The sequence below is a fragment of the Scylla paramamosain genome, chromosome 11 (assembly GCF_035594125.1).
Source record: "Scylla paramamosain isolate STU-SP2022 chromosome 11, ASM3559412v1, whole genome shotgun sequence".
Taxonomy (NCBI): domain Eukaryota; kingdom Metazoa; phylum Arthropoda; class Malacostraca; order Decapoda; family Portunidae; genus Scylla; species Scylla paramamosain.
The window spans coordinates 12,263,020-12,290,000 of NC_087161.1; the positions used below are offsets into that span (position 1 = coordinate 12,263,020).

Genomic DNA, 26,981 nt, shown 5'->3' on the forward strand with positions numbered 1-26,981 from the left:
TTTTTACTGTAATATTAACTATGGTTATTGACAAGGTATGTTGTTTAGAGGACTACCAATACTGGCAAACAGAAATAACAGAATAACTTTTGAGTATCTGTGATGGTCAGATAGATTGCTGCCTTACATATAGTGATGTCTGTGAATTCCTTGATGAAATATGTTTAATATAGTATGCTTTGTACACACATACACACTAATTTTTTTACTTAATTTCATTTATCTTTTAAAGTTTTTAATATCTCTTTTAATTTATATTTTATTTTGTCTTCTGAGCTAGGTTGTAAGTTTTTTTCCTTTTTTTTTCTTTTTTTCTCTCTTATAGCTTTAAATTTTTAGTGTAATTGTACTTTGTACAAATAAACAATTGATTGATTGATTGATTGATTGAAAAGATATACAGGTGAGAGGAACAACAGTACTGGTGTCCTTACCTTGGTACTGATCACATGCCACCTGCATGGCTGCCACATAGCTAGAGGGACGCAAACAGATGGAACGTTCTTCCTCTTCTTTCTTCTTCTTCTGCTTAGCTTGCTCTCTCACCCTCTCCCGCTCACTCTGGTCACCAAAACTACTATTAGTACAGTTAAGTCAGTCATCAATGCCAACTATATCAATCATATCCACACTATATTACATAATTTTTACATGCTTATGATATGCCTGCATGTGCAGCTCAGTAATAGTATATGAGCTGTTATTTGATATTTTAAATGAATCTCAACACTTTAGATAAAGGTTTAGTGTGTTGGCCCAGAGTTGTCCACTCATTTTAACCATGAGTGTATAATGAAATACAGTAAAAAATAAGATCCACTGACATCTCATTAAACTACCCGTGCCTTTTGAGCCCTGCCTGCTGGGAGTTTAAAGGAGGAAGGAGAAAGGTACATTTAGGGAAAGGGCAGCAATGGCATCAAGTAAGCACTCATTTTCCCTGAATCAATGTGACCTCTAAGCTTAGTGAAAGAATCTTGCAATACATGACTATTGTTAATCATGCATACAAGTAGAATAAAATACCCATAGATACTGTAGTTTATAGCACATAAGACAATACAGTGGTTTTGTAATTTCAGCTGGCATTCCTTTTTTATTATAATAATAAATGTGCACAGCATAACAAAAGGACCCAACTATAATCTGTTATAGTATATTTCACTTCACCATGCGTAACTTTGGAGGTCCAGATGTCCAAATCTTAATATGATAGTAAATGATAGATTTGCTGTAAAATTCTAAAAGGCAGGAATTCATATGATATAATCATTCATCAAATAGAAAGTTAATGTCATGTATCATAAGGGAAATTTTCACATGAAACCAATATTACGGCCTTGATTCAAAATTTCATTTTGATCACATGGTGATTCTTTTTAATCATGTATGGATTGGTACTGCACCAAACATTTGATTGATATCTATAAGGATACCCAACTATATTAATATGTTTGAAATAGGATCAACAGGGAGTCTGTGTTGTATGTAGTGTTTGGTCTAACTAGCAGATGTCTCTATTGTAGAGTGCCACAAAGCAGTTTCCGATAGGTTGTGGTGAACACAGTAAAGCCAGTATAAGTCATGTGGTTTAAATTAGGGAGTCACATAACTGGACAAAAGATGATGTGGCCATGTAAGTGACATTAAGAAAAAAAGATAGCTTGCATCTGGAGCAATCAGTCTCCTTCCTTGCTTAATTTATCACAGGAACTGTCCATCCACTGGATCAAAAAAGAGTAGGCATGATAGCAGTGACACATACAAAGAGCATAAAGTTGTACAGAAGACAATAGAGGTCTTCACGATGTAGCCAATTAGAATGCAAAAGAAGGTTAAGCAACAAGTCTTTTTGTAGTTAAATATTTTGTACAGTGGTCATGATTGGCTAGATTCATCTTGAAGACAAATCATTGAAAGCATCCAAACCTATCTTCAAGTGAGGTCTTAAATGAGTATCTGGTTGCAGTGGCAAGCCTAATGGAAGAGGAATATGTGCCTGGTGAAAGGATTGTAAGATATACACATGAGGTAGGCAAGGTGCCCACCCCCTCACATATATGCACTTACAGCAATAAAGTTGTGACCATTCTGAACATTCTCCTTCATGTCTCACAACACAAGGGGACTGTTATAGTCTGCCATCTAAAGACAACTTTTCCTTCACACTGCTCTATATACACCAAACACATCTAGATCTTTCACTCAAAATTAAAAATTAAAATGGCTCCAATAATATGGGTTGCCCATCACTAATCTGGCATCATTAGGATCCCTAGAATACTGGATTAGTAATTTTGCCAGATTATTAAGAGGTTAGTTAGAATACATTTAACCAAACAGTTAATCACCTTTAAAATACCTAGTAAATTTGTACAAGTTGAGTAATAAGTGCAGCTGTACTGATACCACTATTTCCACTGATACAGAAGCAGTACAAGAATAGCAGAAGCAAGGAGTGGATGACCTAAGAACTGTTGAGAAGCAAAACATGTCACAAGAAGAAGCAGCAGCTTGCTGCATAAACAGCTGGTATCACTTTCAAACACAGGGAAACCATTCCAATTTATTTTTCTACATTTATTATTAAACCTGCTTGGTTTCAGCTCCAGCCATAGCTCCAGTGAATAAAGGAAAAGCTTCTCATTGTGTAAAATGCAAATACTGTACATTATCCATAAAATATAAGGTTGAACTTCTGATAAAAAAAAAAAAAAACTCAACAGCAGTGTTCCTATGCAAAGCTTGTGTGCATTAAACAGCATTGGCTCTTTAACAGTTTATGCCATAAAGAAAAAAAAAAGTTATTCAGTTTCTTTGTTAACAGTATTGGTTGTAACAAGTGTTGGTCTGTGTGAAGCTTTTGTGAATTACACTGCATTGGCTCTTTGACAGTTTATGACCTAAAGAAACAGGAAAAAACAAGTTTACTTTCTTTGCTAACAGTTTTGGCTGCACTGATCCTATCAGTATTGACTAAAAATGCAGTATCATACTTCATTTCTGCATATTATGGTGAAATCAGTAAGGTTAACTCAGCTGAGTTTGTCACCACTGTACTCACCATATAGTACATAAGAACATAAGAAATAAGGGGAGCTGCAAGAAGCCATCAGGCCTATGGGTGGCAGTCCCCTGTATAAAATGTACCTACTTATTTCCACTTATCACCTCCATCCATAAATCTGTCTAACCTTTTCTTTTTCTGGTTCTGTTTTAGTGATGTTTAGTTCAGTAAAAATGTGGAAACACCAGGTCATTACAGTTTCTGTGTATTTACAAGATTTACACATGGCCCTTTTTTGTGGCAAGACTACCAACCGAACAAGCCACACTCCTCGAGTGATGCCAACACCACTCTGCCACCAGTACCTACTGCCACCAGCAGTAAAGTTGACATATTATCAAATAATATGTTTATTACTTTAAAAGAAAGGTTACTTTAAAGTAATAGTAATACCACATAGATAATGAAGGAAATACATACAATCTCTCCTATTCCTCTCTACATCCTCCAAATATGAATATTAAATAGGTTTACTTAACAACCACCTTCACCTAACCTCTCAGCACACATAAGCCAGATAAAGAGAAAGATAAAAGATAAAAGGGAAGGAAAATCTAATACAACAATAATAATTATAACAACCACAACTAGCCCTAACATCACTTGGTCACATACCTGCCATGTCCTTGAAGCAAAAAAAGTGTACCTTACCATGTTATAGTGTTTTAACTGTTTGCAAGAGAAGACTGAACATGCTGTTCAACAATTCTGTCAGCACAAAGAGTAATATAAAGATGGATGAGCTTTCATGACACTAAAGAACAAAGCAATCAAGATAGAAATAGTGACAAGGATAGGGACCAGCAAACTGGGAAAAAAGACTCCTGTAGAGGTTCCTCTAAAAACCAAAGTAAGGTCAGAATGATTGGAATGTATTAGTAACATAAGTTAACCTCATGAAGCACTGAAAGAAATATTCAGAAGAAGTGGAATAAGAAATAAATGAGAAGACATGTGAGTACCAAATACCTCATGCAGACGTGAAGGAAAGTAGTAAGGTTAGTAGATATCACATAACAAAAGTTGTAAAGCACATAGCGACCCAAAACCTTTAAAACATTGTACCATTTGGACAAATAACCAAAGATACCATCATCTGTCAGTGCATGTGTCAGTATAACTTCACAAACATTGCCAATAAGGGGACAAAGAACAAAAACGGGAAGCATAACAATGATAGTTTTGAGTAGGATGACACATAGTAGTTCAAGAACTTTATCTGGGCAGTAACATATGCTGAGAAATTTTTAGCAACCAGAACTCAAGCAGAAAAAAAGGGAACATGGAAGACGACAACAGTAAGAGCAAGAACTGCTTCCAAAACTAAATAATAGTATTCAATGCTGTCTTTATTGAACAGTTGTAAGGTGTAAGTTGTCCCAGCTCATGTGTGGTGCGTATGTCAGCCATAGGGAAAAGAAAGGGTTATGTGCTCCTCCCCTGCATCAAGCTGATTCCAACTTGAAATGACTTAATAGAAAAGAACCAAGTGTAGAGAAACTTCAAAAACTCCAAGTGTCTGATCTAGGAACAGAAATTTATCCATTCAAAACAATGCCCAATTCAGCACAGTATGAAGTGTTGGTATGTTCAAGAAGATCCTTGATATTTGCTTGTAGATTAGTATTTACCTAGTTGTGCTTTACAGGAAAAGAGCTTGCTCATACTGTCCCATCTCCATATCTTGTAATATCCAACTTAGCCTCATATTCATATATACTTTTTGCATTTACTATCTCCTTATCCAAACTGTTCCATACATCAATACTTCTATGGGAAACTATACTTTTGACATCAATTCTACAAGCACTCTTCTTCAGCCACTTTCTATATCCTCTAGTATCTTGTGTATCCCAAACTATTAAGTTACTCTGGTCCACTTCCTCTACTTTCTCATATGCTTTATTTATTGCAATCATCTCCCGTTTTTCTCCTTTTTCCAACACTAGTAGATGTAACTTTGCAAATCTCTCTTCATATGACAAACCCTGATATTTGGTACCATCTTCGTTGCTGCTCTCTAAACTCTCTCCAACTTCCTTACATCCTTTTTATTGTAGGGTGATCACACTACAGCTACATACTCCAGTATTGCATCAGCAGTCTTAGTCTTCTTTAACTTGTTGCTATCAACTATTTCTACAGTACTGATAAGGATTTAGGACTTTATTACCATGGCTCCCATGAACAATTAAGCGTGGATCCATGAACTTTAGGAACAATTTGGATTCCCTTGGAGATGTCTGAACAATCACGGTATGTTCCACTTTGAAGGTGATAGGAGCTGCACGCCTGTGATAATGAGTCATCATTTCAGTTCTTGAGGCTAGGAACTTTTCCCTAATCTTTTTTATGTATTTCAGTGAAGACTCTGAGATGTTGTGTCATATAATTGTCTATATTATACACAGGCTTTGAAGGACCTGCCAACAAATTGTATGGCAGCATCTTATCTACATCTTAGAGTATGTAATGTGGGGTTTTTGCAGTTGATTCACATACTGAACCATTTATACAAGCCACTATCTGCAGAATCCAGTCTTCCCAATTGTCATGTAAGCTATAAATATGTCAGAGAGCCACAAGAATCTTCTGATTTGTCCTCTCTACCAGTCCTTTCAAATTTGGGTGATAAGCTAAGATGAATGTCTGTTGGATACTATCTATTTATTTACTATTTTGTATTTATTTTTTATATAAAAAAGCCACTTGCCGAAGGCAACAAAAATTTGAGGGAAAAAGTCCCACTAATATGTTATTTCCCAAAGCATTGCCAAAAAATGATAAAATAATACAGGGTAAGTGTCCTGAAACCTACCTCTTAAAAGAGTTTAAGTCATAGGAAGGAGGAAAAAACAGAAGTGAAGAAGGAAAAACAGAAGCAGAAAAGAGGAAAAACAGAAGCATACAGGGAGTTTCTGAATTTGCCAGAGAAAGAAATGCATGCAGGTTAACTCCTACAGTAAAGAAATGAACAGAACAGGAATGAGAGAAAGAAAATTTTGTGCAGCAAGGCTGTAGGGAGAGTTAGCATGAAAATGTTGGTAGAAGATGGCAAGAGAAGCAACATTGCAGCAATGATATTTACATTTTGATACCGATATATTTATTGGTGTTTTTATACACAATTATATGCACTTACAGTACAATTGCTAATTGGCCCTAGTCCACTGAGCCGTGGCTCTTTTATGGACGATATGCTAAATAAATGTTTTAGGAGCTGATGTACCATTCTTAGGCCTAATCTTATAGTACTGACTAATAATAAACAAATTATGGTTGGACTGCTCTTCTGGTATCAAACCTAAGTGTCTTGACACCCCCCTCAACTTTTTCTTCATTAACTTCTGCAACATTCGCAGCCTTTGATCTAATTTTCAATCTGAAGAACACCACCTCTCCTCTACTAAACCTCCTCTTCTTTTCCTCACTGAAACACAGGTGTCTGAGGCAAATGACAATCCAAAGCTGGGTGTTGAGTCTATGCACGCAATGACTAAACCTGTTCTCTTGCCCACGCCCTTGAATCTTCTGAGTTTTCCATCTGGCATCTAGAGTCACTCTAAAACTAAATTTCTCTATGCTTTATACCTCTAAATTTATCTATGCTGTACACCTCTTACCTAACTCTTCTAGCTATAAGAAATTCTTTGACTACTTAACTTCCAAAGTGAAGCACATTCTGACTCTCTTCCCTTTGCAGAGATCTCCATTCTTAGAGACTTCAATGTTCACCACCAACTTTGGCTTTCCCCTCCCTTCACTGACCATCCTGGTGAACTGGCCTTTGACTTTGCAATCCTCCACGACCTAGAGCAAATGGTGCAACACCCTATTCGTATTCCTGATCGTCTTGGAGATATACCCAACATTCTTGACTTTTCCTAACATCTAATGCTTCTGCTTATGCTGTCACCCTATTATCTCCTTTGGGTTTCACTGATCACAATCTCATATCTGTATCTTGTCCTATCACTCCAATCCCTCCTCAGGATCCACCAAAGTAGAGGTGCCTCTAGTGTTTTGCCTCTGCTAATTGGGGAGACCTGAGGAGGTATTATGCTGATTTTCTTTGGAGTGACTACTGCTTCCATGTCAAACACCTGTCTCTGTGCACTGAGTGCATAACAGAGGTAATTGTGACTGGCATTTAGGCATACATTCCTAATTCTTTCTCTCAACCTAAACCTTCCAAACCTTGGTTTAATATAGCCTGTCCTCATGCTATACATGACAGAGAGATGGCCAATAAAAGGTACTTCAACCTTCATTCACCTGAATCTCATGCACTTTATATTTCTGCCCAGAATCATGCTAAGTCTGTTCTCCAACTGGCCAAAAACCACTTGATTAATAGAAAGTGTCAATATTTTTCAAGAAGTAACTCCCCTTGTGACTTCTGTCATTTAACTAAAAACATTTCCAATAACTTTGCTCCTTCATCTATCCCTCCTTTATTTCAACCTCATGGCACCACTGCCATCTCATCTATTTCTAAAGCTGAACTCTTTACTCAAACCTTTGCTAAAACTGCTACCTTGGATGATTCTGGGCTTGTTCCTCCCTCTTCTTCACCTTCTGACTACTTCATGCTACCCATTAGGATCCTTCGCAATGATGTTTTCCATGCCCCTGCTGGTCTAAACCCTTAGAAGGTTTACAAACCAGATTGGGTTCCTCCTATTGTTCTCTGAAATTGTGCTTCCGTGCTTGCACCTTGTCTAGTCAAATTCTTTCAACTCTATCAACATCTACCTTTCCTTTTTGCTGGAAGTTTGTTTACATTCAGCCTGTTCCTAAAAAGGATGATCATTCTAATCCCTCAAACTATCATCCTGTTGCCTTAATTTCCTGTCTGTCTAAAGTTTTGGATTTGGCGGAAGGTGTGGGAAATTTGAACTTACAGTGGAAAGACAAACAAAATTTTGACGTGCAGGGATTCTTGTTCTTATCTTTGGAAGTTCATAACTTAGATGTTCATAAGTCTGGGAAGTTTTGAATATATGTGTGTATATGTGTGTATATATATATATATATATATATATATATATATATATATATATATATATATATATATATATATATATATATATATATATATATATATATATATATATATATATATATATATATATATATATATACATACTGTTATATACAGTGAGATGAAGAATAATAAACAGATAAATAAGATAAGGAAGATGACATGGAGAAGAGAAAGAGTTGAAAGGGTGTGTGTAGATGTGTTGCTGACAGATTCGAGCCAGGCACCAGAGTTATAGTAACTTAATATAAAATTCAAAATTTATCTTCCCTGTCTGATTTTCCCTACTTCTGTTCCTTCTTGAAGGCTGAGATTGATAGATCATGTAGCAGAGGAGCTGCTCTTCCCCAAAGTGTAATTAGCTTTCACCTAGCCCTCCAAACAGCTCCATTAGAATTTTTGAAACTTAAGTGTTCATTCTGAGAGAGACATGCGATGAGTGATGGGAGCATGTCACGAGGTGGGAGGTGAGCTTCCTTTCCCCTCCACTCCACTTACCCCTTCCCTCCATCTCTCCCAATCCCACATCCTATGCCTGGCATCACCAGGGTGAGTAAATGACATTCCCACAGTCAGTAGCAGAGTGGATATCAACCAGGGCAGATGTGGCATAGAGAGGCCTATTATAGTGTTTATAGGGAGGGCATATAGTGATTTTATACCTACAGGTGGAATACTGGTTTAGTATTTTGATTATATTGTGTAGTATTTTGACCCTACAGTCTGGATTATATCGTGTACTATTTTGGCCCCAAGGGAGGCTACTATCTGGGCGGATTCAAATATTATTTGAAGGGCAACAGGGCCCCTGCATTCTGCTACTTCTGCAGACTGGATAAGTGACTCCACCTGCAGTCTGTACTGTCTGGCTGTCCATCATATTTGTGCTTGTATTTTGACAGGAGCAGACACTGTTCTCTTCTCCCTTTCTGCACAAGTGCAGTATCTGGTTGTGGGGTCTGGTGGGTCTAAGTGTTGTGAGTGTTCTGTGTTGTATTTGTTAAATGCTACAGGTGTGGGATCCCACAGTCGTGAGTAGGACCAATCAGAGGATTGTATACTTTCTGAACTAAACTACAGCTGTCTACTTTCTTCCTGGAATTCCACCAATTTCATTGGAGGTGGGAATCTTTCTTCTGGAAGATTGTACATAGGCTTCTCTCTGGCCATAGAGTGTAATTGTGTAGGACAGTGGGTGGTTTCATTACTGTAGACAGTTTGTCCAGTATTAATCTCACCCTGGTGCCCTAGAATGTGGCTCATTGGTTATTTCCAGCTTGGAGAATTGAGTTGGTGTTTGTTATACTCCCTTCTCAATCAGTGAATTAAAATGAATGGTGGCCTCAGAGATTTGATAGTTGCTGGGAACCAGTAGGTGCCTAGACTCACTGTATTTGTGCCCTGCACTAAGCTACATTGGAGGTAGCTTAGGGGAGCTGACCTGAGTCAGTGTAAGTTGTGAGAGGGGCTGAAGCTGGTCATAACTATATATATATATACATACATATATATATATATATATATATATATATATATATATATATATATATATATATATATATATATATATATATATATATATATATATATATATATATATATATATACTCTTTATGAATGTAACTTTGTGCATGCAATAAATTACAGTTAAATAAGCTGTTAAATGGTTGTTATATGGCACAATAAATAATGTTTAGGGCTCACCAGGACTCCTCTTCTACACCAGATCACTATTCGTAGGAACACTCATGAGCTGGCTCAACACTTTGTATTGAAAAAAACACTTGAACCATAACAAATAGCACTTTTTACAAGAAAATGAAAGAAAAAGAAACCAGCAAAGAAAATGATAGGCATGGCACTTTGTTGAAAGTGAGTGATATCTGGAAATAAAAAAAAATAAATCAACATCATTTCACTCATCCCCCTTTAGAAGAATTTGTATTAATGGGATCCAACATATCAGAGGTTCAGCCAATATTATTTTGATATCATAACTGGCCTAAACTTTACACTTTTACATATGACATAAGTTAAATCCTGAACCATTTGTACAAAGAAGCTGGGTTGTTTTCTTACTTAAAAAGGTGGAACCTACCTTCTTCTCTGCAAGGGACCGTGCATCCTCACTGGTGGCATCCTCATCTGGTGGCACTAGACCCACAATGGCTGAAGATCCTCCCTCTTCCTCTTCTGGCAAATCAGGGAATTTGCCAGTTTCATTTCTGTAATACAAACATACTTTCAATCTGTGTACCATGGAAAACACACAAATATATACACAAACATGCAAGTATACATCTTTTAAATGACCCATAATGGAATATGCACAGTGGTAATGGTACATCGCTTCTGTAAAAGAACCATACCTTTGTTCTGGAAAAATGCTGGCAACAAGCTTTTTTTTTCTATGGGAGAGTAAGCTAACACACTCTCACCTTCACAATGTACACTTACCTTATTACTATATTTTCCTGGGTGGGGCCAGACAGGGCAGGGGAGAGGCACTGCAACCATCAGCAGTATTTTTATCCCTTAAATTGTTTTTATTCTTTAATATTGTATTGGCTTACTTTCATTATTATTTCTTTTATTTTGGTCTTTATAAACTATTTAGGATGCTTTTCATATACATACTACAGCCAGTCACTTTCATAATGACTGCCCTTATGATAGATGAACTATATCCCTCTGGCAGAACCACAGCACTAACCCTGCTAGTTCCCAATGGCCCCTTTATGGGGAGGACAACATGACTATAAGCAGAGAGGGAGCCCCACCTCACCTAAGGGGAGAGAGAAGAGTGATAAGAGTGTACTTAATCAATATGAATGGAATGAGTGCAGCTAGGAATACAAGATGTAGTAGAAATGTTAGGAAAGGGAGAACTGATGTAACAGGAATGCAAGAATACATGAAAGGTTCAGGAATGTTTGACTGTGTAAATGGAAATGAAAGAGAACTGTGAAAGGGAATGGAAATAAGAGTGGTGTGGTGTTAAAGACAGAAGCAAAAGGAAAAAACGATGGATGTGCAATAGTTATGTCCCCAACAATATGAAAAGGAAAAGACACACATAGGCAGGAAGGATTTAAAATACTGTAGATTGTGGGAATAACTGGGATAGTTAGGTATGCATGGATTTGTGTGCATACAACTATAAATAAAAAAAAAAGTGGAAAGGGAGAGAGATGAAAATATTTTTGAATTATGTAAATGACAGACTTGGGAAAAAATGGGTAAGGAAATAGGATATTGTTAATAAGAGATAAGAATACAAAAAAAAATTGGGAGGTAGCCACTGTAGTAGGAAAATGGAAAGCCTTAGATAGAATGAATGAGAATGAGAAAGAGGGCCGTTTCTTTTGAACATCTTCTGATATGTTAAGGAAGCGATATTAAGTTAAAAGTATTACATATTCAAGTTCTACATTCCAAAGTTTTGTTTGGTCTTGTAGTAAGTCACAGAAAACTTAGTCACAAAAAGATCTCATTCTGTTGGAAGGAATCAAATGCCTTTTATACAGCAAGTATAGGCTTAGACACTATACTGTGTTATAGATAATAAAAGAAGCTTCAGATAAACAGCTTGGCAGGAAATGAGCAGAGGTTGAGAGATATCAATAAATATAAATGCTAATATGACTTTACTATCTTTGCTCAAGACCACTATGTTGACAAGAATGGGATTATGTAGACTCTACAGGAAACACAGATTTTTTTTATGTAAGAGGGACACTGGCCAAGGGCAACAAAAATCTAAAAAAAAAAAAAAAAAAAACCATTGAGATGCCGGTCCCCTAATAGCGTCCAAAGCAGTGGTAAAAAATTAAAAGATAAGTGTCTTGAAACCTCCCTCTTGAAGGAATTCAAGCCATAGAAAGGTGAAATTACAAAAGCAGGCAGTGAGTTCCAGAGTTTCCCACAGAAAGGGATGAATGATTGAGGCTACTGGTTAACTCTTGCATTAGAGAGGTGGATAGAATAGGGGCAAGAGACAGAAGAAAGTCTTGTTCAGTGAGGTTGTGGGAGGAGGGAAAGCATGCAGTTAGCATGAAAATAGTGGTAGAAGATAACTAGAGATGCAACACTGAGGCGATGAGAAAGAGGCTGAGGACAGTTAGTTACAAGAGAGGAGTTGACGAAACTAAAAGCTTTTGATTCTACCCTGTCTAAAACAGCGGTATGAGTGGAACCCCCCCCTTTAATGTGATGCATACTCCATACATGGATGGATAAGGGACTTGTACAGAGTGGGTGTGAGCAAACTGGTGGAGACATTTCAAAATACCTAACTTCATAGAAGCTGTTTTAGCTGGAGATGAGATGTGAAGTTTCCAGTGTAGATTATAAGAAAGGACAGACAGAAGATGCTTAGTGTAGAAGAGGGGAAAAGATGAGTGTCACTAAAGAAGTGGGGGATAGTTGTCTGGAAGGTTGTGTCAAGTTGATAGACAGAGGAATTTAATTTTTGAGGCATTGAACAATACCAAGTTTGCTCTGCCTCAATCAGAAATTTTAGAGAGATCAGAAGTCAGGCATTCTGTGGCTTCCCTGTGTGAACTGTTTACTTTCTGAAGGGTTGGACATCTATGAAAAGATGTGGAAAAGGACAGGGTAGTATCATCAGTGTAGGAGTGGAGAGGACAAGAAGTTTGGTTTAGAAGGTCATTGATGAATAATAAGAGAGTGGGTGACAAGACATAACCCTAAGGAACAGCACTGTTAATAGATTTAGGAGAACAGTGACCATCTACCACAGCAGCAATAGAATGGTCAGAAAGGAAACTTCAAATGAAGTTAGAGAGAAAAGGATAGATGCCATAAGAGGGTAGTTTGGAAATCAAAGCTATGTGCCAGACTCTGTCAAAAGCTTTTGATATGTTTAAAGCAACAGCAAAAGTTTCACCAAAATCTCTAAAAGAGGGTGACCAAGACCCAGTAAAGAAAGCTAGATCACCAGTAGAGCGGCCTTGACAAAACCCATACTGGCAACCAGATAAAAGGTTGTGAAGTGAAAGATGTTTAAAAAATTTCCTATTGAGGATGGATTAAAACTCTTTAAATAGGCAGGAAATTAAAGCAATAGGAAGGTAGTTTGAGGGATATGAATGGTTACTCTTTTTAGGAACAGACTGCATGTAGGCAAACTTCCAGCATGATGGAGTTGAAAGAGTTTGACTAGGCAAGGTGCAAGCATGGAAGTGCAGTTTCGGAGAACAATAGAAGGGACCCCATTAGGTCCATAAGCCTTTCGAGGGTTTAGACCAGCAAGGGCATGGAAAACATCATTGAGAAGAATTTTAATAGGTAGGATAAAGTAGTCAGAGGGTGGAGGAGAGGGAGGAATAAGCCCTGAATCGTCCAAGGTAGTTTTTAGCAAAGGTTTGAGCAAAGAGTTGAGCTTTAGAGATAGATGTGATGGTAGTGCCATCTGGTTGAAATAAAGGAGCGAAAGAAGATACAAAGTTACTGGAAATGTTTTTGGCTAGATGCCAGAAGTCATGAGGGGAGTTAGATCTTGAAAGATTTTGGCACTTTCTATTAATGAAGGAGTTTTTAGCTAGTTGGAGAACAGACCTGGCATGGTTTTTGGGCAGAAATATAAAGTGCATGAGATTCTGGTGATGGGAGGCTCAAATACCTTTTGTGGGCCACCTCTGTGTCATGTATAGCACAAGAACAGGATGTATTAAACCAAGGTTTGGAGGATTTAGGTCGAGAAAGAGAGTGAGGAATGTACGCCTCCATGCCAGACACTATCACCTCTGTTATGTGCTCGGCACACAGAAACGAGTCTCTGTCATGGAAGCAGTAGCCATTCCAAGGAAAATCAGCAAAATAGCTCCTCTAGTCCCCCCAACTAGCAGAGGCAAGACATCAGAGGCACCTCCACTTAGGGGGATCCTGAGGAGGGATTGGAGTGATAAGACATGTACAGATATGAGATTGTGATCAGAGGAAACCAATGGAGAAGAGATGGTTACAGGATAAGCAGAAGAATTAGAAATTAGGAAAAGGTCAAGAATATTGGGCACATCTCCAAGACAGTCAGGAATGCGAGTAGGGTGTTGCACCAATTGCTCTAGGTCATGGAGGATAGCAAAGTTGAAGGCTAGTTCACCAGGATGGTCAGTGAAGGGAGAGGAAAGCCAAAGCTGGTGGTGAACATTGAAGTCTCCAAGAATGGAGATCTCTGCAAAAGGGAAGAGAGTCAGAATGTGCTCCACTTTGGAAGTTAAGTAGTCAAAGAATTTCTTATAGTCATAGGAGTTAGGTGAGAGGTATACAGCACAGATAAATTTAGTATAAGAGTGACTCCGTAGTTGTAGCCAGATGGTGGAAAACTCAGAAGATTCAAGAGCATAGGCACAAGAGCAGGTTAAGTCATTGCACACATAAATGTAACATCCAGCTTTGGACAGAAAATGAGGATAGAGAAAGTAGGAGGAAACAGAAAAGGGGCTACTGTCAGTTGCCTCAGACACCAGTGTTTCAGTGAGGAAAAGATGATGAAGTTTAGGAGAGGAGAGGTGGTGTTTTGCAGATTGAAAATTAGATCTAGACCGTGAATGTTGCAGAAGTAAATGAAGAAAAAGTTGAGGGGGAAGTCAAGACACTTAGAGAAGAGCAGTCTGACCTGGGAACATCTGTGGTCCCCTACCCAGATGAGGACTCCGAGGCTGGTGTAGGAGTCACAGGTTCATGTGCAGTGCTGAATGCTGGTAGATACTTAGGGGATAATATATACAACACTTTCCAACATAAAATGGTAGCAGTGGTGGTTGTGGTGGTGGTGAGTGAAAGGTTGGACAAGAAGGAGTATAGACAGGAATATAAGGTAGTATGTGATAGACCAAAAGAAGCTAAGGCAATAGTTGGAGAGTGATCAAGTGTAAAGGAGGTGTTTAAAGTATTCAAGGATATAGTGACTACAGTAGCAGCTGAGGTGGTAGGGTTCAGAAGGCTTGGAGATAAGAGTAAGGGAAGTGCAAGATGGAAGGCTGAGATTAAGGAGGCCATAAAAGGGAAGTGTGTAAAAAAAAAAAAGAAAGAAAAAAAAGTGCATATCTCCATTAGTGACATCAAAACTACCATCAATGAATATGGATTCTGTAAAATTGGGCTGAAAAATGTCATATCTATGCCTCTTAAGCTCAAGGCAGGTGTGCTACTCAGAGAAGCCTTGCCTTACTCTGAGAAAGTTGAAAGCTTGGATGACTTACCTTCTTCCTCTATCAATAATATATCTGCTTCTGACAACCAAAACATGTCTTCTCTCCCGCCTATCACGAAAGATCACACATTTTTTTCTTGATTTCCCAGAATCTCGACTAGAATTATTCGCTCTCCTCAATTCTTTCAGGAATGTTGTATCACTCCCTGACGAACCTCTGGGCCACACAGACATCATCACCTACTCTGTCCACCTGATGCCTGGGTCCAAGCCATCTTACACCCCCAGCTACAGGGTGCCACACAGCTGACAAGTTCTGATTGACAGAGCTGTTTAAGGTATGTTGCATCAGGATATTGTCAACCCTGCCTGTTCTCCTCACAATACCCCTTTGTTACTCATTCCTAAGAAACAAGGCGACAGGTGTGTTGTTGTCGACTTCAGAATTTATTTATTTTTTTTTTTTTTTATGTAGGAGGGACACTAGCCAAGGGCAACAAAAATCCAATAAAAAAAAAATGCCCACTGAAATGCCAGTCCCATAAAAGGGTCAAAGCAGTGGTCAAAAATTGATAGATAAGTGTCTTGAAACCTCCCTCTTAAAGGAATTCAAGTCATAGGAAGCTGGAAATACAGAAGCAGACAGGGAGTTCCAGAGTTTACCAGAGAAAGGAATGAATGATTGAATTTTTTTTTTTTATGTATGAAGGACACTAGCCAAGGGCAACAAAAATACAATAAAAAAAATGCTCACTGAAATGCCAGTCCCATAAAAGGTTCAGAGCAGTAGTCAAAAATTGATGAATAAGTGTCTTGAAACCTCCCTCTTAAAGGAATTCTAGTCATAAGAAGGTGGAAATACAGAAGCAGGCAGGGAGTTCCAGAGTTTACCAGAGAAATGGATGAATGATTGAGAATACTGGTTAACTCTTGCATTAGAGAGGTGGACAGAATAGAGGTGAGAGAAAGAAGAAAGTCTTGTGCAGTGAGGCTGCGGGAGGAGGGGAGGCATGCAGTTAGCAAGATCAGAAGAGCAGTTAGCATGAAAATAGTGGTAGAAGACAGCTTGAGATGCAACATTGCGGTGGTGAGAGAGAGGCTGAAGACAGTCAGTTAGAGGAGAGGAGTTGATGAGACAAAAAGCTTTTGATTCCACCCAGTCTAGAAGAGCAGCATGAGTGGAATGCCCCCAGACATGTGAAGCATACTCCATACATGGACAGAGAAGGCCCTTGTACAGAGTTAGTAGCTGGGGGGAGGGTGAGAAAAACTGGCGGAGACATCTCAGAATGCCTAACTTCATAGAAGTTGTTTTAGCTAGGGATGAGAGGTGAAGTTTCCAGTTCAGATCATAAGTAAAGGACAGACCGAGGATGTTCAGTGTAGAAGAGGGGGACAGTTGAGTGTCATTGAAGAAGAGGGGATGGTTGTCTGGAAGGTTGTGTCGAGTTGATAGATGGAGGAATTGAGTTTTTGAAGCATTGAACAATACCAAGTTTGCTCTGCCCCAATCAGAAATTTTAGAAAGATCAGAAGTCAAGCGTTCTGTGGCTTCCCTGCGTGAAATGTTTACCTCCTGAAGGGTTGGATGCCTATGAAAAGACATGGAAAAGTGCAGGGTGGTATCATCAGCATAGGAGTGGATAGGACAAGAAGTTTGGTTTAGAAGATCATTTATGAATAATAAGAAGAGAGTGGGTGACAGGACAGAACCCTGAGGAACACAACTGTTAATAGATTTAGGAGAAGAACAGTGACCGTCTACCACAGCAGCAATAGAACGGTCAGAAAGGAAACTTGAGACGAAGTTACAGAGAGAAGGATAGAAGCTGTAGAAGGGTAGTTTGAAAATCAAAGCTTTGTGCCATACTTTATCAAAAGCTTTTGATATGTCCAAGGCAACAGCAAAAGTTTCACAGTTAACTCTTGAATTAGAGAGGTGGACAGAATAGGGGTGAGAAAAAGAAGAAAGTTTTGTGCAGCGATGCCGTGGAAGGAGGGGAGGCATGCAGTTAACAAGATCAGAAGAGCAGTTTGCATGAAAATAGCAGTAGAAGGTAGCTAGAGATGCAACATTGCAGTGTTGAGAGAGAGGCTGAAGACAGTCAGTTAGAGGAGAGGAGTTGATGAGACGAAAAGCTGTTGATTCCACCCTGTCTAGAAGAGCAGTATAAGTGGAAACCCCCCAGACATGTAAAGCATACTCCATACATGGACAGATAAGGCCCTTGTACAGAGTTAGTAGCTGGGGGGGTGAGAAAAACTGGCAGAGACGTCTCAGAATGCCTAACTTCATAGAAGCTGTTTTAGCTAGAGATGAGATGTGAAGTTTCCAGTTCAGATTATAAGTAAAGGACAGAATGAGGACGTTCAGTGTAGAAGAGGGGGACAGTTGAGTGTCATTGAAGAAGAGGGGATAGTTGCCTGGAAGATTGTGTCAAGTTGATAAATGGAGGAATTGAGTTTTTGAGGCATTGAACAATACCAAGTTTGCTCTGCCCCAATCAGAAATTTTAGAAAGATCAGAAGTCAAGCGTTCTGTGGCTTCCCTGCGTGAAATGTTTACCTCCTGAAGGGTTGGACGTCTACGAAAAGACGTGGAAAAGTGCAGGGTGGTATCATCACCATAGGAGTGGATAGGACAAGAAGTCTGGTTTAGAAGATCATTAATGAATAATAAGTAGAGAGTGGATGACAGGACAGAACCCTGAGGAACACCACTGTAATAGATTTAGGAGAAGAACAGTGACCGTCTACCACAGCAGCAATAGAACAGTCAGAAAGGAAACTTGAGAAGAAGTTACAAAGAGAATGATAGAAGCTGTAGGAGGGTAGTTTGGAAATCAAAGCTTTGTGCCAGACTATATTAAAAGCTTTTGATATGTCCAAGGCAACAGCAAAAGTTTCACGGTTAACTCTTGCATTAGAGAAGTGGACAGAATAGGGGTGAGAGAAAGAAGAAAGTCTTGTGCAGTAAGGCCATGGGAGGAGGGGAAGCATGTGGTTAGCAAGATCAGAAGAGCAATTAGCATGAAAATAGCGGTAGAAGATAGCTAGAGATGCAACATTGCGGCTGTGAGAGAGAGGCTGAAGACATTCAGTTAGAGGAGAGGAGTTGATGAGACGAAAAGCTGTTGATTCCACCCTGTCTAGAAGAGCAGTATGAGTGGAAACCCCCCAGACATGTAAAGCATACTCCATACATGGACGGATAAGGCCGTTGTACAGAGTTAGCAGCTTGGGGGGGTGAGAAAAAATGGCGGAGACGTCTCAGAACACCTAACTTCATAGAAGCTGTTTTAGCTAGAGATGAGATGTGAAGTTTCCAGTTCAGATTATAAGTAAAGGACAGACTGAGGACGTTCAGTGTAGAAGATGGGTACAGTTGAGTGTCATTGAAGAAGAGGGGATAGCTGCCTGAAAGATTGTGTCGAGTTGATAGATGGAGGAATCGAGTTTTTGAGGCATTTAACAATATCAAGTTTGCTCTGCCCCAATCAGAAATTTTAGAAAGATCAGAAGTCAAGCGTTCTGTGGCTTCCCTGCGTGAAATGATTACCTCCTGAAGGGTTGGACGTCTATGAAAAGATGTGGAAAAGTGCAGGGTGGTATCATCAGCGTAGGAGTGGATAGGACAAGAAGTTTGGTTTAGAAGATCATTAATGAATAATAAGAAGAGAGTGGGTGACAGGACAGAACCCTGAGGAACACCACTGTTAATAGATTAGGAGAAGAACAGTGACCGTCTACCACCGCAGCAATTGAACAGTCAGAAAGGAAACTTGAGATGAAGTTACAGAGAGAAGGATAGAAGCCGTAGGAGGGTAGTTTGGAAATCAAAGCTTTGTACCACACTCTATCAAAAGCTTTTGATATGTCCAAGGCAACAGCAAAAGTTTCACCATAATCTCTAAAAGAGGATGACCAAGAGCCAGCAAGGAAAGCCAGAAGATCACCAGTAGAGCGGCCTTGATGGAACCCATACTGGCAATCAGTTAGAAGGTTGTGAAGTGATACATGTTTAAGAATCTTCCTGTTGAGGATAGATTCAAAAACTTTAGATAGGCAGGAAATTAAAGCAATAGGATGGTAGTTTGAGGGATTAGAATTGTCACCCTTTTTAGGAACAGGCTGAATGTAGGCAAACTTCCAGCAAGAAGAAAAGGTAGATGTTGACAGACAGAGCTGAAAGAGTTTGATTAGGCAAGGTGCAAGCACGGAGGCACAGTTTTGGAGAATAATAGGAGGAACTCCATCAGGTCCATAAGCCTTCTGAGGGTTTAGGCCAGCAAGGGCATGGAAAACATCATTGCGAAGAATTTTAATAGGTAGCATGAAGTAGTCAGAGGGTGGAAGAGAGGGAGGAACAAGCTCAGAATCATCCAAGATAAGAGTTTTTAGCAAAGGTTTGAGCAAAGAGTTCAGCTTTAGAAATAGATGTGATAGCAGTGGTGCCATCTGGTTGAAATAAAGGAGGGAAAGAAGAAGCAAAGTTATTGGAGATATTTTTGGCTAGATGCCAGAAGTCACAAGGGGGGTTAGATCTTGAAAGGTTTTGACACTGTTAATGAAGGAGTTTTTGGCTAGTTGGACTCAGCATGGTTCCGGGCGGAAATATAAAGTGCACAAGATTCTGGTGATGGAAGGCTTAAGTACCTTTTGTGGGCCACCTCTCTATCATGTATAGCACGAGAACAAGCTGCGTTAAACCAAAGTTTGGAAGGTTTAGGTCGAGAAAAAGAGTGAGGAATGTATGCCTCCATGCCAGACACTATCACCTCTGTTATGCACTCAATACACAAAGACAGCTCTCTGACTCGGAAGCAGTAGTCATTCCAAGGAAAATCAGCAAAATACCTCCTCAGGTCCCTCCAACTAGCAGAGGCAAAACACCAGAGGCACCTTCGCTTAGGGGGATTCTGAGGAGGGATTGGTGCGATAGGACAAGATACAGATATGAGATTGTTATCGGAGAAGCCCAGCAGAGAAGAAAGGGTGACAGCATAAGCAGAAGGATTAGAAGTTAGGAAAAGGTCAAGAATGTTGGGCGTATCTCCAAAAAGGTCAGGAATATGTGTAGGGTGTTGCACCAATTGCTCTAGGTCATGGAGGATAGCAAAGTTGAAGGCTAGTTCACTAGGATGGTCAGTGAAGGGAGAGGAAAGCCAAAGCTGGTGGTGAACATTGAAATCTCCGAGAATGGAGATCTCTGCAAAATGCATCTACTATTCCTGACCATTATCCAATGCCAAGATTAGGTGATCTTCAGTCTCTGGGTGATTCAAATGCTGTATTTTCCACCCTAGATTTGCATTCAGGATTTTTCCAGGTTGAACTCAAGGAAAGTTCATAGCCATACACTGCCTTCACTACCTCCTCAAGCCAATTCATGTTCAAATGCATGGCTGAAGGTCTCTGCAACTTGTCTTTGACGTTTCAAAGATTGATGAACTTTATTCTCTCAGGTCTCATAGGTAAAAGTGTCTTTTGCTTCCTCGACAACATTATCATTGCATCCAAGAATCTCTAAGAGCATTTTCATACATTATTTCTCATCACTTTGAAGCAGCTGGCTTAAAAATCAAGCTCAGCAAATGCTCATTTCTCAAGCAGCAAGTCAAATGCCCTGGTTATAAAGTAACCAGAGATGGCATTCACACTTTAGATGACAAGATAAATGCTGTGAAAACTTCCCTGTTCCCACTAATATCAATCAGATCAGGCAATTCATTGGTCTTGCTGGATTTTATCACCAATTTATCAAAAATTTAAGTCTGATTGTTGAACCTCTCACTCACTTGCTCAAGAAAAATGCTTTTGATAAGCTCAAAAACTACCTTGTGTCAAGCACCGGTCCTTGGTTTCCCTAATTTCAAGGAAGATTTCATCTTATGCAGATGCTTCAGGCTTCAGTATTGGTGCCGTTCTCATGAAGAAAGATTTATTTGGTAAACATCATGTAGTAGCATATGCTAGCACACTCCTAAATAAGGGGGAACAAAATTATGATGTTACGAAATGTGAAAGTCTCACTGTGATCTGGGTGTTGTCACTTTTGTGACCTTGCATTAGGATATAAAATTCATATTCACACTGATCATTACGCTGTCACAGAGATCTTCAAAGGCAACTTCACTGGTCAATTTGCTTGCTAGCAACTCATGATTCAGGAATTCAATCCACATTTTCGTATATTCCTGGCAAGGCAAATTCAGTGGCCAACACATTCTCTCACAATGTTGCCCCTATTTCATCCATCACAAAAAATCCTGCCTTGCCAACCATGGAAGAGATCAAGAAACATCAACACTCAGACGCGTTCTGTTCTAGTGTTGCATATTATCTTGAATCTGGTGACGAGACAAAGTGAGTGCTGACACATTTTTCATGCAAGATGGTCTCTTGTATAAGTCGAGTGAGGTCTCTACTGACAGTTCTTGTGAGTATTTATCTCAGCTCATGATACCTCAGTTGTCAGTGAGTACCATCTTTTACCATGTCCATGACTCACCCCATGCAGGACACCCAGGTCGAGACCGATGCCTCGCACAGGCAAAACAATCATACTTCTGACAGACTATGAAGAAAGATATCTTTCAGCATTATGTGCTCTGTTCTCAGTGTGCTTCACATTGTCCATCACTTCCTTACCCTATCACTTCAGCTCCTTGGGATTCAGTCTCTACTGATTTGCTCAAACTTCCACTTACAGAGAACAGTTATTAGTATCTTCTTATGTGTTGATAGTTTCACCTGTTTCACTATTCTTATTGCTCTCAAGGACAAAACAACAAATTCTGTTGGTCGCACAATCACTGATGACATAATTTGTCCTTGTGACTCTCCTCATGTCCTCTTATCTGACAGTGGCACAGAATTCAATAACACTGTCTTACAGATTTGTGTAGAACTTCACATCAAGAAATGTAACATTGTCCCTCACTCGCCCAATTCAAGTGGCAAAGTAATAAACGTATCCTTGACGTTCTGCATTATATAACAGACACAAAGCACTCATGGGACAAATGGCTTCCTCAGCTATCCTGCTCTCTCAACTCAGCAATTTACTCTACTATCAACGAGTCTCCTCAGTTCATACTGTTCGGTAAAGACAAGCATCTTCCATAAGAGTTTTTTCATGGTACTCCATGTCCTGTCTACAACACGGATGATTATGTCAAATGTCATCTGTGTGATTTTCAGTTCATGCATAAGATTATCCATGATCACCTCACTGCATCACAAAGTCAGATGTTGGAGATTCTTATAATTTTCACTAGAGTTCACGATTGCAACTCTAAGTTAGATCCATTGATCACTGGGCCACATCATGTAATTGAATCTCTCCATGGCAACAAAATAAAAAAAATTCCAGATCTCAAGAGCTTAGCAGAGCAAATCATCGATGTTGATCACCTGAAGCGTGTGAATAAAGGGTTCAATGATGAGTGTTCACATCAGGTAACACTTCATTCTGATTCAACTGATCCTCAAAGCTCCTAGAGTCTAACTTCACACACACCTTCTTACATACACAAACTTCACTTTCACTCTTGGGTTTAATCATTTTCAGTTTAAATATCCTGTATATATGTATATATTTCTCTTACTTATATATATATTGTGTTATGTTTATCATGTCTGTATATTATTATTAAGGTCATCACTTCTGTACTCTCTCTCATATCATGTCCTGCATTAACTATTATTATCATCTTCATATTCTATTGCTTATTGTTATTATGTTCAATGTGAGGATGCATCTTTTTCAGGGGAAAGGCACCGTATAAGTCATTATTATCATATATGTATACATATTCCATTGTCTAGTGTTCCACGTGCTCACTGTCCTCAAGTGGCTCTCTGATCGATTTTTTGGAACTTTCCTTCCTCTCTCCTCTCTAGAGACTTTCACACCTCCGTCGCATTCCTCAGCCAGTCCTTAGGAAAATACGCTTGGCAGAGGATTGGCTATAATAACAACTTCTGTCATTGGCCAGATTCTCCTGTTTCCAGTATCTGATTGGTCTAATTTCCTCATCCGCTATTGGTCAGCTTCTTCTGACCGTGATCTGGATAGTTTCACATAAAAGTGCTTGTATGCATAACTAGTGAATCAGTTAAGGGGCAGTTCCTGTCAGTTCCAGCTCAGAGAGAGTCATTTCATAGAGAGAGGTAAATCAGTTCAGATCAGAGAGAGAGAGAGAGTTCGAACCATCATCACATCCATTACTTCTCAATTTGTCCCTCGATATCACGCATGTACATCTTTGTTCATCATTAAATCAAGAAAATACATCTGTTTATAATGCTACCTTCACTTGCACAAACCTAACCACAAGATCAACAAATACCCACGAACCTCCAACTCCATCTTCATGCTACCAATAAATCTTCGTCAGAGTATCAACGAGCCACCATCACCGGTGCTGCTAATATCATCTTCAGCCACTCAGTAAGTCTGTGAACCAGTGAATAAGTGACAGTGAAATCCATCTAGTACAAAGTGGTATGCAGGGGCATCCAGGTAAATCTGTATCAGTTGCATCAGTCATAACAATTATCATTATATATATTCATCACATATATTTAATTCCAAGTGCACTGTCTTCACATGGCCAGCCTCATTTATTTTTAATCTCTCTCCTTCCTATCTCCCTCTCAAGGGAATACAACACCTTCCCTACATTCCTGCCAGTCCTTAGGGAAAACAACTGCATTGCCTTCTTGTCTTCCTCCCAGATCACTGGCCAGAATAACGACCTCTGCCATTGGTTCCTTCACTCCATTTAGAGACACCTGATTGGTCATTCCTTCATCTCAGATTCTGAATCTTGATCAGTTCTTTCACATAAATAGAGCCTGTACAGGTAGCTAGAGTTCAGTTCAGACAGAGTCAGATGAGAGAGAGGTTAGAGATCAGAGGGAGTTCAGAGAAGAAATTGCAGAGAGATGGTTCAGAGAGCAGAGATCAGTTCAGAGTCAGTCTTCAGAGAGAGAGAATCAAGCATTGTCACATCCATCATAATCTGTGTCTCACTATCACATGTGTACATCTCTGTCCATCATCAAATAAAATAATACTGTACATTTACTGTGTTGCCTTTACTTGCACAATCAGCCATAATCTAAACCACTACCCACATACTCCACGCTACCAGTTATTCATTGGAGAATCAATGAGCCACCACCATCTATCCTGCTACTGTCATCTCCAGCAACATCCAGTAAGTCAAGCAACCAGTGACAAACAATCTAGTACAAGTGGCAATGCAGCCTCTTCAGAACAGTGGGCAGCAAACTCATCTTCAGAACAGTAGTGAGCAAGCTCATTTAGAATAAATCCAGTACAGTGGTGACAACCTCCTAGTACAGGAGAGATAAGGAGGGAGAGCGAGAGGGTGAGAACAGAAGTGGGGATGCTTGCTGCGTGATAAATGTTCGCCCCACTCTCACAGTTATATTAAGAGTTTAATACACTCCACCCTGTTTTCTTCCCTATTTAATTTCAACACTTTCCCTTTTTTCCTTCATATTGAGCCTCACGTATTTTATAGTAGAAGAGTTGCTCCTGAAATTGGCATAATCAGTTTCCATCCAGCCATTATGGAATTAAGGTTGCAGAATACCATGCAATATATAAATCAACTTCCAGAAACTTGTTAAAGCAAATAAAAACAAGGTTAAAAGTTAATGAACTGACACATCTCTGTGCAACCCCCTCACCCTCTGAGTGCTTGAGAGTCACTGCTGGCCGGCTGCTGGACTCCCTGGAGCTGTGCAGGGCAGGGCAGGGTTAGCCATTATGGGAATCAGAATATTTAGTTATTTGAAGTTCTCACTAACCTAACCTAACCCCAACATAACCTAACTTAACCATAACCCCAACCCAACCCTAACCTAACTCTTGCTTTTGTCTTAGTTTTTTTTTTTTTAATTGAGAACTTTAAATAACTAAGTACTGTGGAAGCTTGGTTTTCATACTTAATTCATTCCTTAATGCCATTCGAAATCTGAAATGTTAAAAAACTGAAACTATTTTCCCCATAGGAATCAATGTAACATAGATTAATCTGTTCTCAGACACTCATCCACCATTTCTTAGCAGGTAATGACTGACGCTCCCACTGCTAAGATGGCCCCTTTAAAATTTTTTTTCTTATTCAGAAATTATGTATTGAATGAACTTAGTGAAACAGAACTCATCAAAATATATTGTTTAGACCATACAGGCATTCTCTTTGTCACCGACCATGTTGAGAGACGCCTTACAGAGTGACAAAGAGAGGAGCAACCCACTCATCGCCAAAATGAAGGTGATCATAACACTTAGAATTTTGCTGCTGGGAAAAGCTACTGGGGAAATGTAGTTGTGCAGTGGTGATGGTGTTATAGGTCATAGAGAAAGCCACAGTAAGCTTGGGATTACTCCTGAGCGCCAAACTTGGTTTGTTTACATCGAAGTTTTTCATCTTCAATGGGATCACATTTAACTTATATCAAAGATTGAATTACTGTCTTACCCTCTATGTCTCTCCTCCAAATATATAAAAACAAAAGAAATATTTATAGAAACTATAAATTAGTAATAAATGGCAGGTTTTGCTATGTCTTGTAATACTTGAAATCAAGTAACTTTGTTAAAAAACCGAATTATGGTACAGCAACCAAAGCAACTGAGTTTAAAAAATGTTCAAAAACCTAGTTGTTCAGAAAGGGAGATGTTCAGTAACTGAGGTTCCACTGTATTCTGATTCCCATAATGGCTAACCCTGCCCTGCCTCATGCAGCTCTACCAGTCAGCCATCAGTGACTCTCAACCACTTGGAAGGGGAGGGTGTTGCGCAGGGATGCGTCACTTCATTAACCTTTTTACTTTTTTTTTTCCCCCAGAATGTTCCAAGAAGCATGGTATTCTACAACCTTAATTCTATCTGACATGTAAGTATTAACCTCTGGAAAAGATGCTAAGGTTATCTCCATATTATCAGGTTGGCCTCTGATTGTGGAAGTAGGAGGGGTGTTGTTGAGCAAGTTACTTCTCATTAGTTTAATTTGATTTTCAAATTTAGTTAAATGTTCACTATAATTTATTTTTTGTTGTTCATACTCTGAAATAATTTCTCCATAGTCTTCAGCATCTTCCTCAGTTAACAGTGAAGTTTCTAATTATTCTCTTAAAGATTCTATTATCCTCTAAAATTTACCTAGGGTTAATTGGTCACTGCCTATTAGCTCATTACCTTCTTTAATAGTTCTTGTTATCCAATCTTGCTTTGTTGTCAAGGATCTCCTTAAGATTATGATAGACATATTTGTAGATTTCATTTTAGGTTGTTTTTATATTTCAGTAGTTGCCTGATACCCCACCTGTTACTTTATTTCGCCTTGCACCCCTGGTTCAAATGAGCTCACAGGGTGTTAATTAAATTTCCATTCAGGTTAGAGCTTAGTTTAATAATTTGTTCTAAATGCACTCAAGACCTCATCCTCCTGCTTTCGGTTTATGAACTGTCTGATGTGGTAAGACGTATATCCCCTGCCTGTCTGCTTCCAGTGTATACCATCTCTTGCCAGATGTCTTTTATAAAAAGGGGAACTGATGCTTAGGAAAAGATTCTTAATGTCCCTTATCTGGTCATTTGTGCCTTGGTTCACTTCTGTTGACCTCGGTTCTGTGATAATTCTTTGGT

At 39.2% G+C, this 26,981-nt stretch overlaps 1 protein-coding gene and 1 long non-coding RNA gene across 5 annotated transcripts in view; one reads left to right on the forward strand and one right to left on the reverse strand.

Moving 5' to 3' along the window:
* The window catches only part of LOC135104959 (IQ and AAA domain-containing protein 1-like), a 528,680-nt gene that overhangs the window by 232,403 nt on the left and 269,296 nt on the right, over nucleotides 1-26,981 (reverse strand). For all 4 annotated transcript variants that reach the window (XM_064012787.1, XM_064012788.1, XM_064012790.1 and 1 more), the window contains 2 exons: nucleotides 10,210-10,336; nucleotides 435-561 (listed from right to left, as the gene is read on the reverse strand). In XM_064012787.1, the coding sequence (XP_063868857.1) occupies nucleotides 435-561; nucleotides 10,210-10,336 (254 nt within the window). The remainder of the gene's footprint in view (nucleotides 1-434; nucleotides 562-10,209; nucleotides 10,337-26,981) is intronic.
* LOC135104962 (uncharacterized) overlaps nucleotides 26,106-26,981 on the forward strand; it is a 6,351-nt gene continuing 5,475 nt past the window's right edge. Inside the window, exon 1 of the long non-coding RNA XR_010270623.1 lies at nucleotides 26,106-26,229. This is a non-coding gene — a long non-coding RNA (uncharacterized LOC135104962). The remainder of the gene's footprint in view (nucleotides 26,230-26,981) is intronic.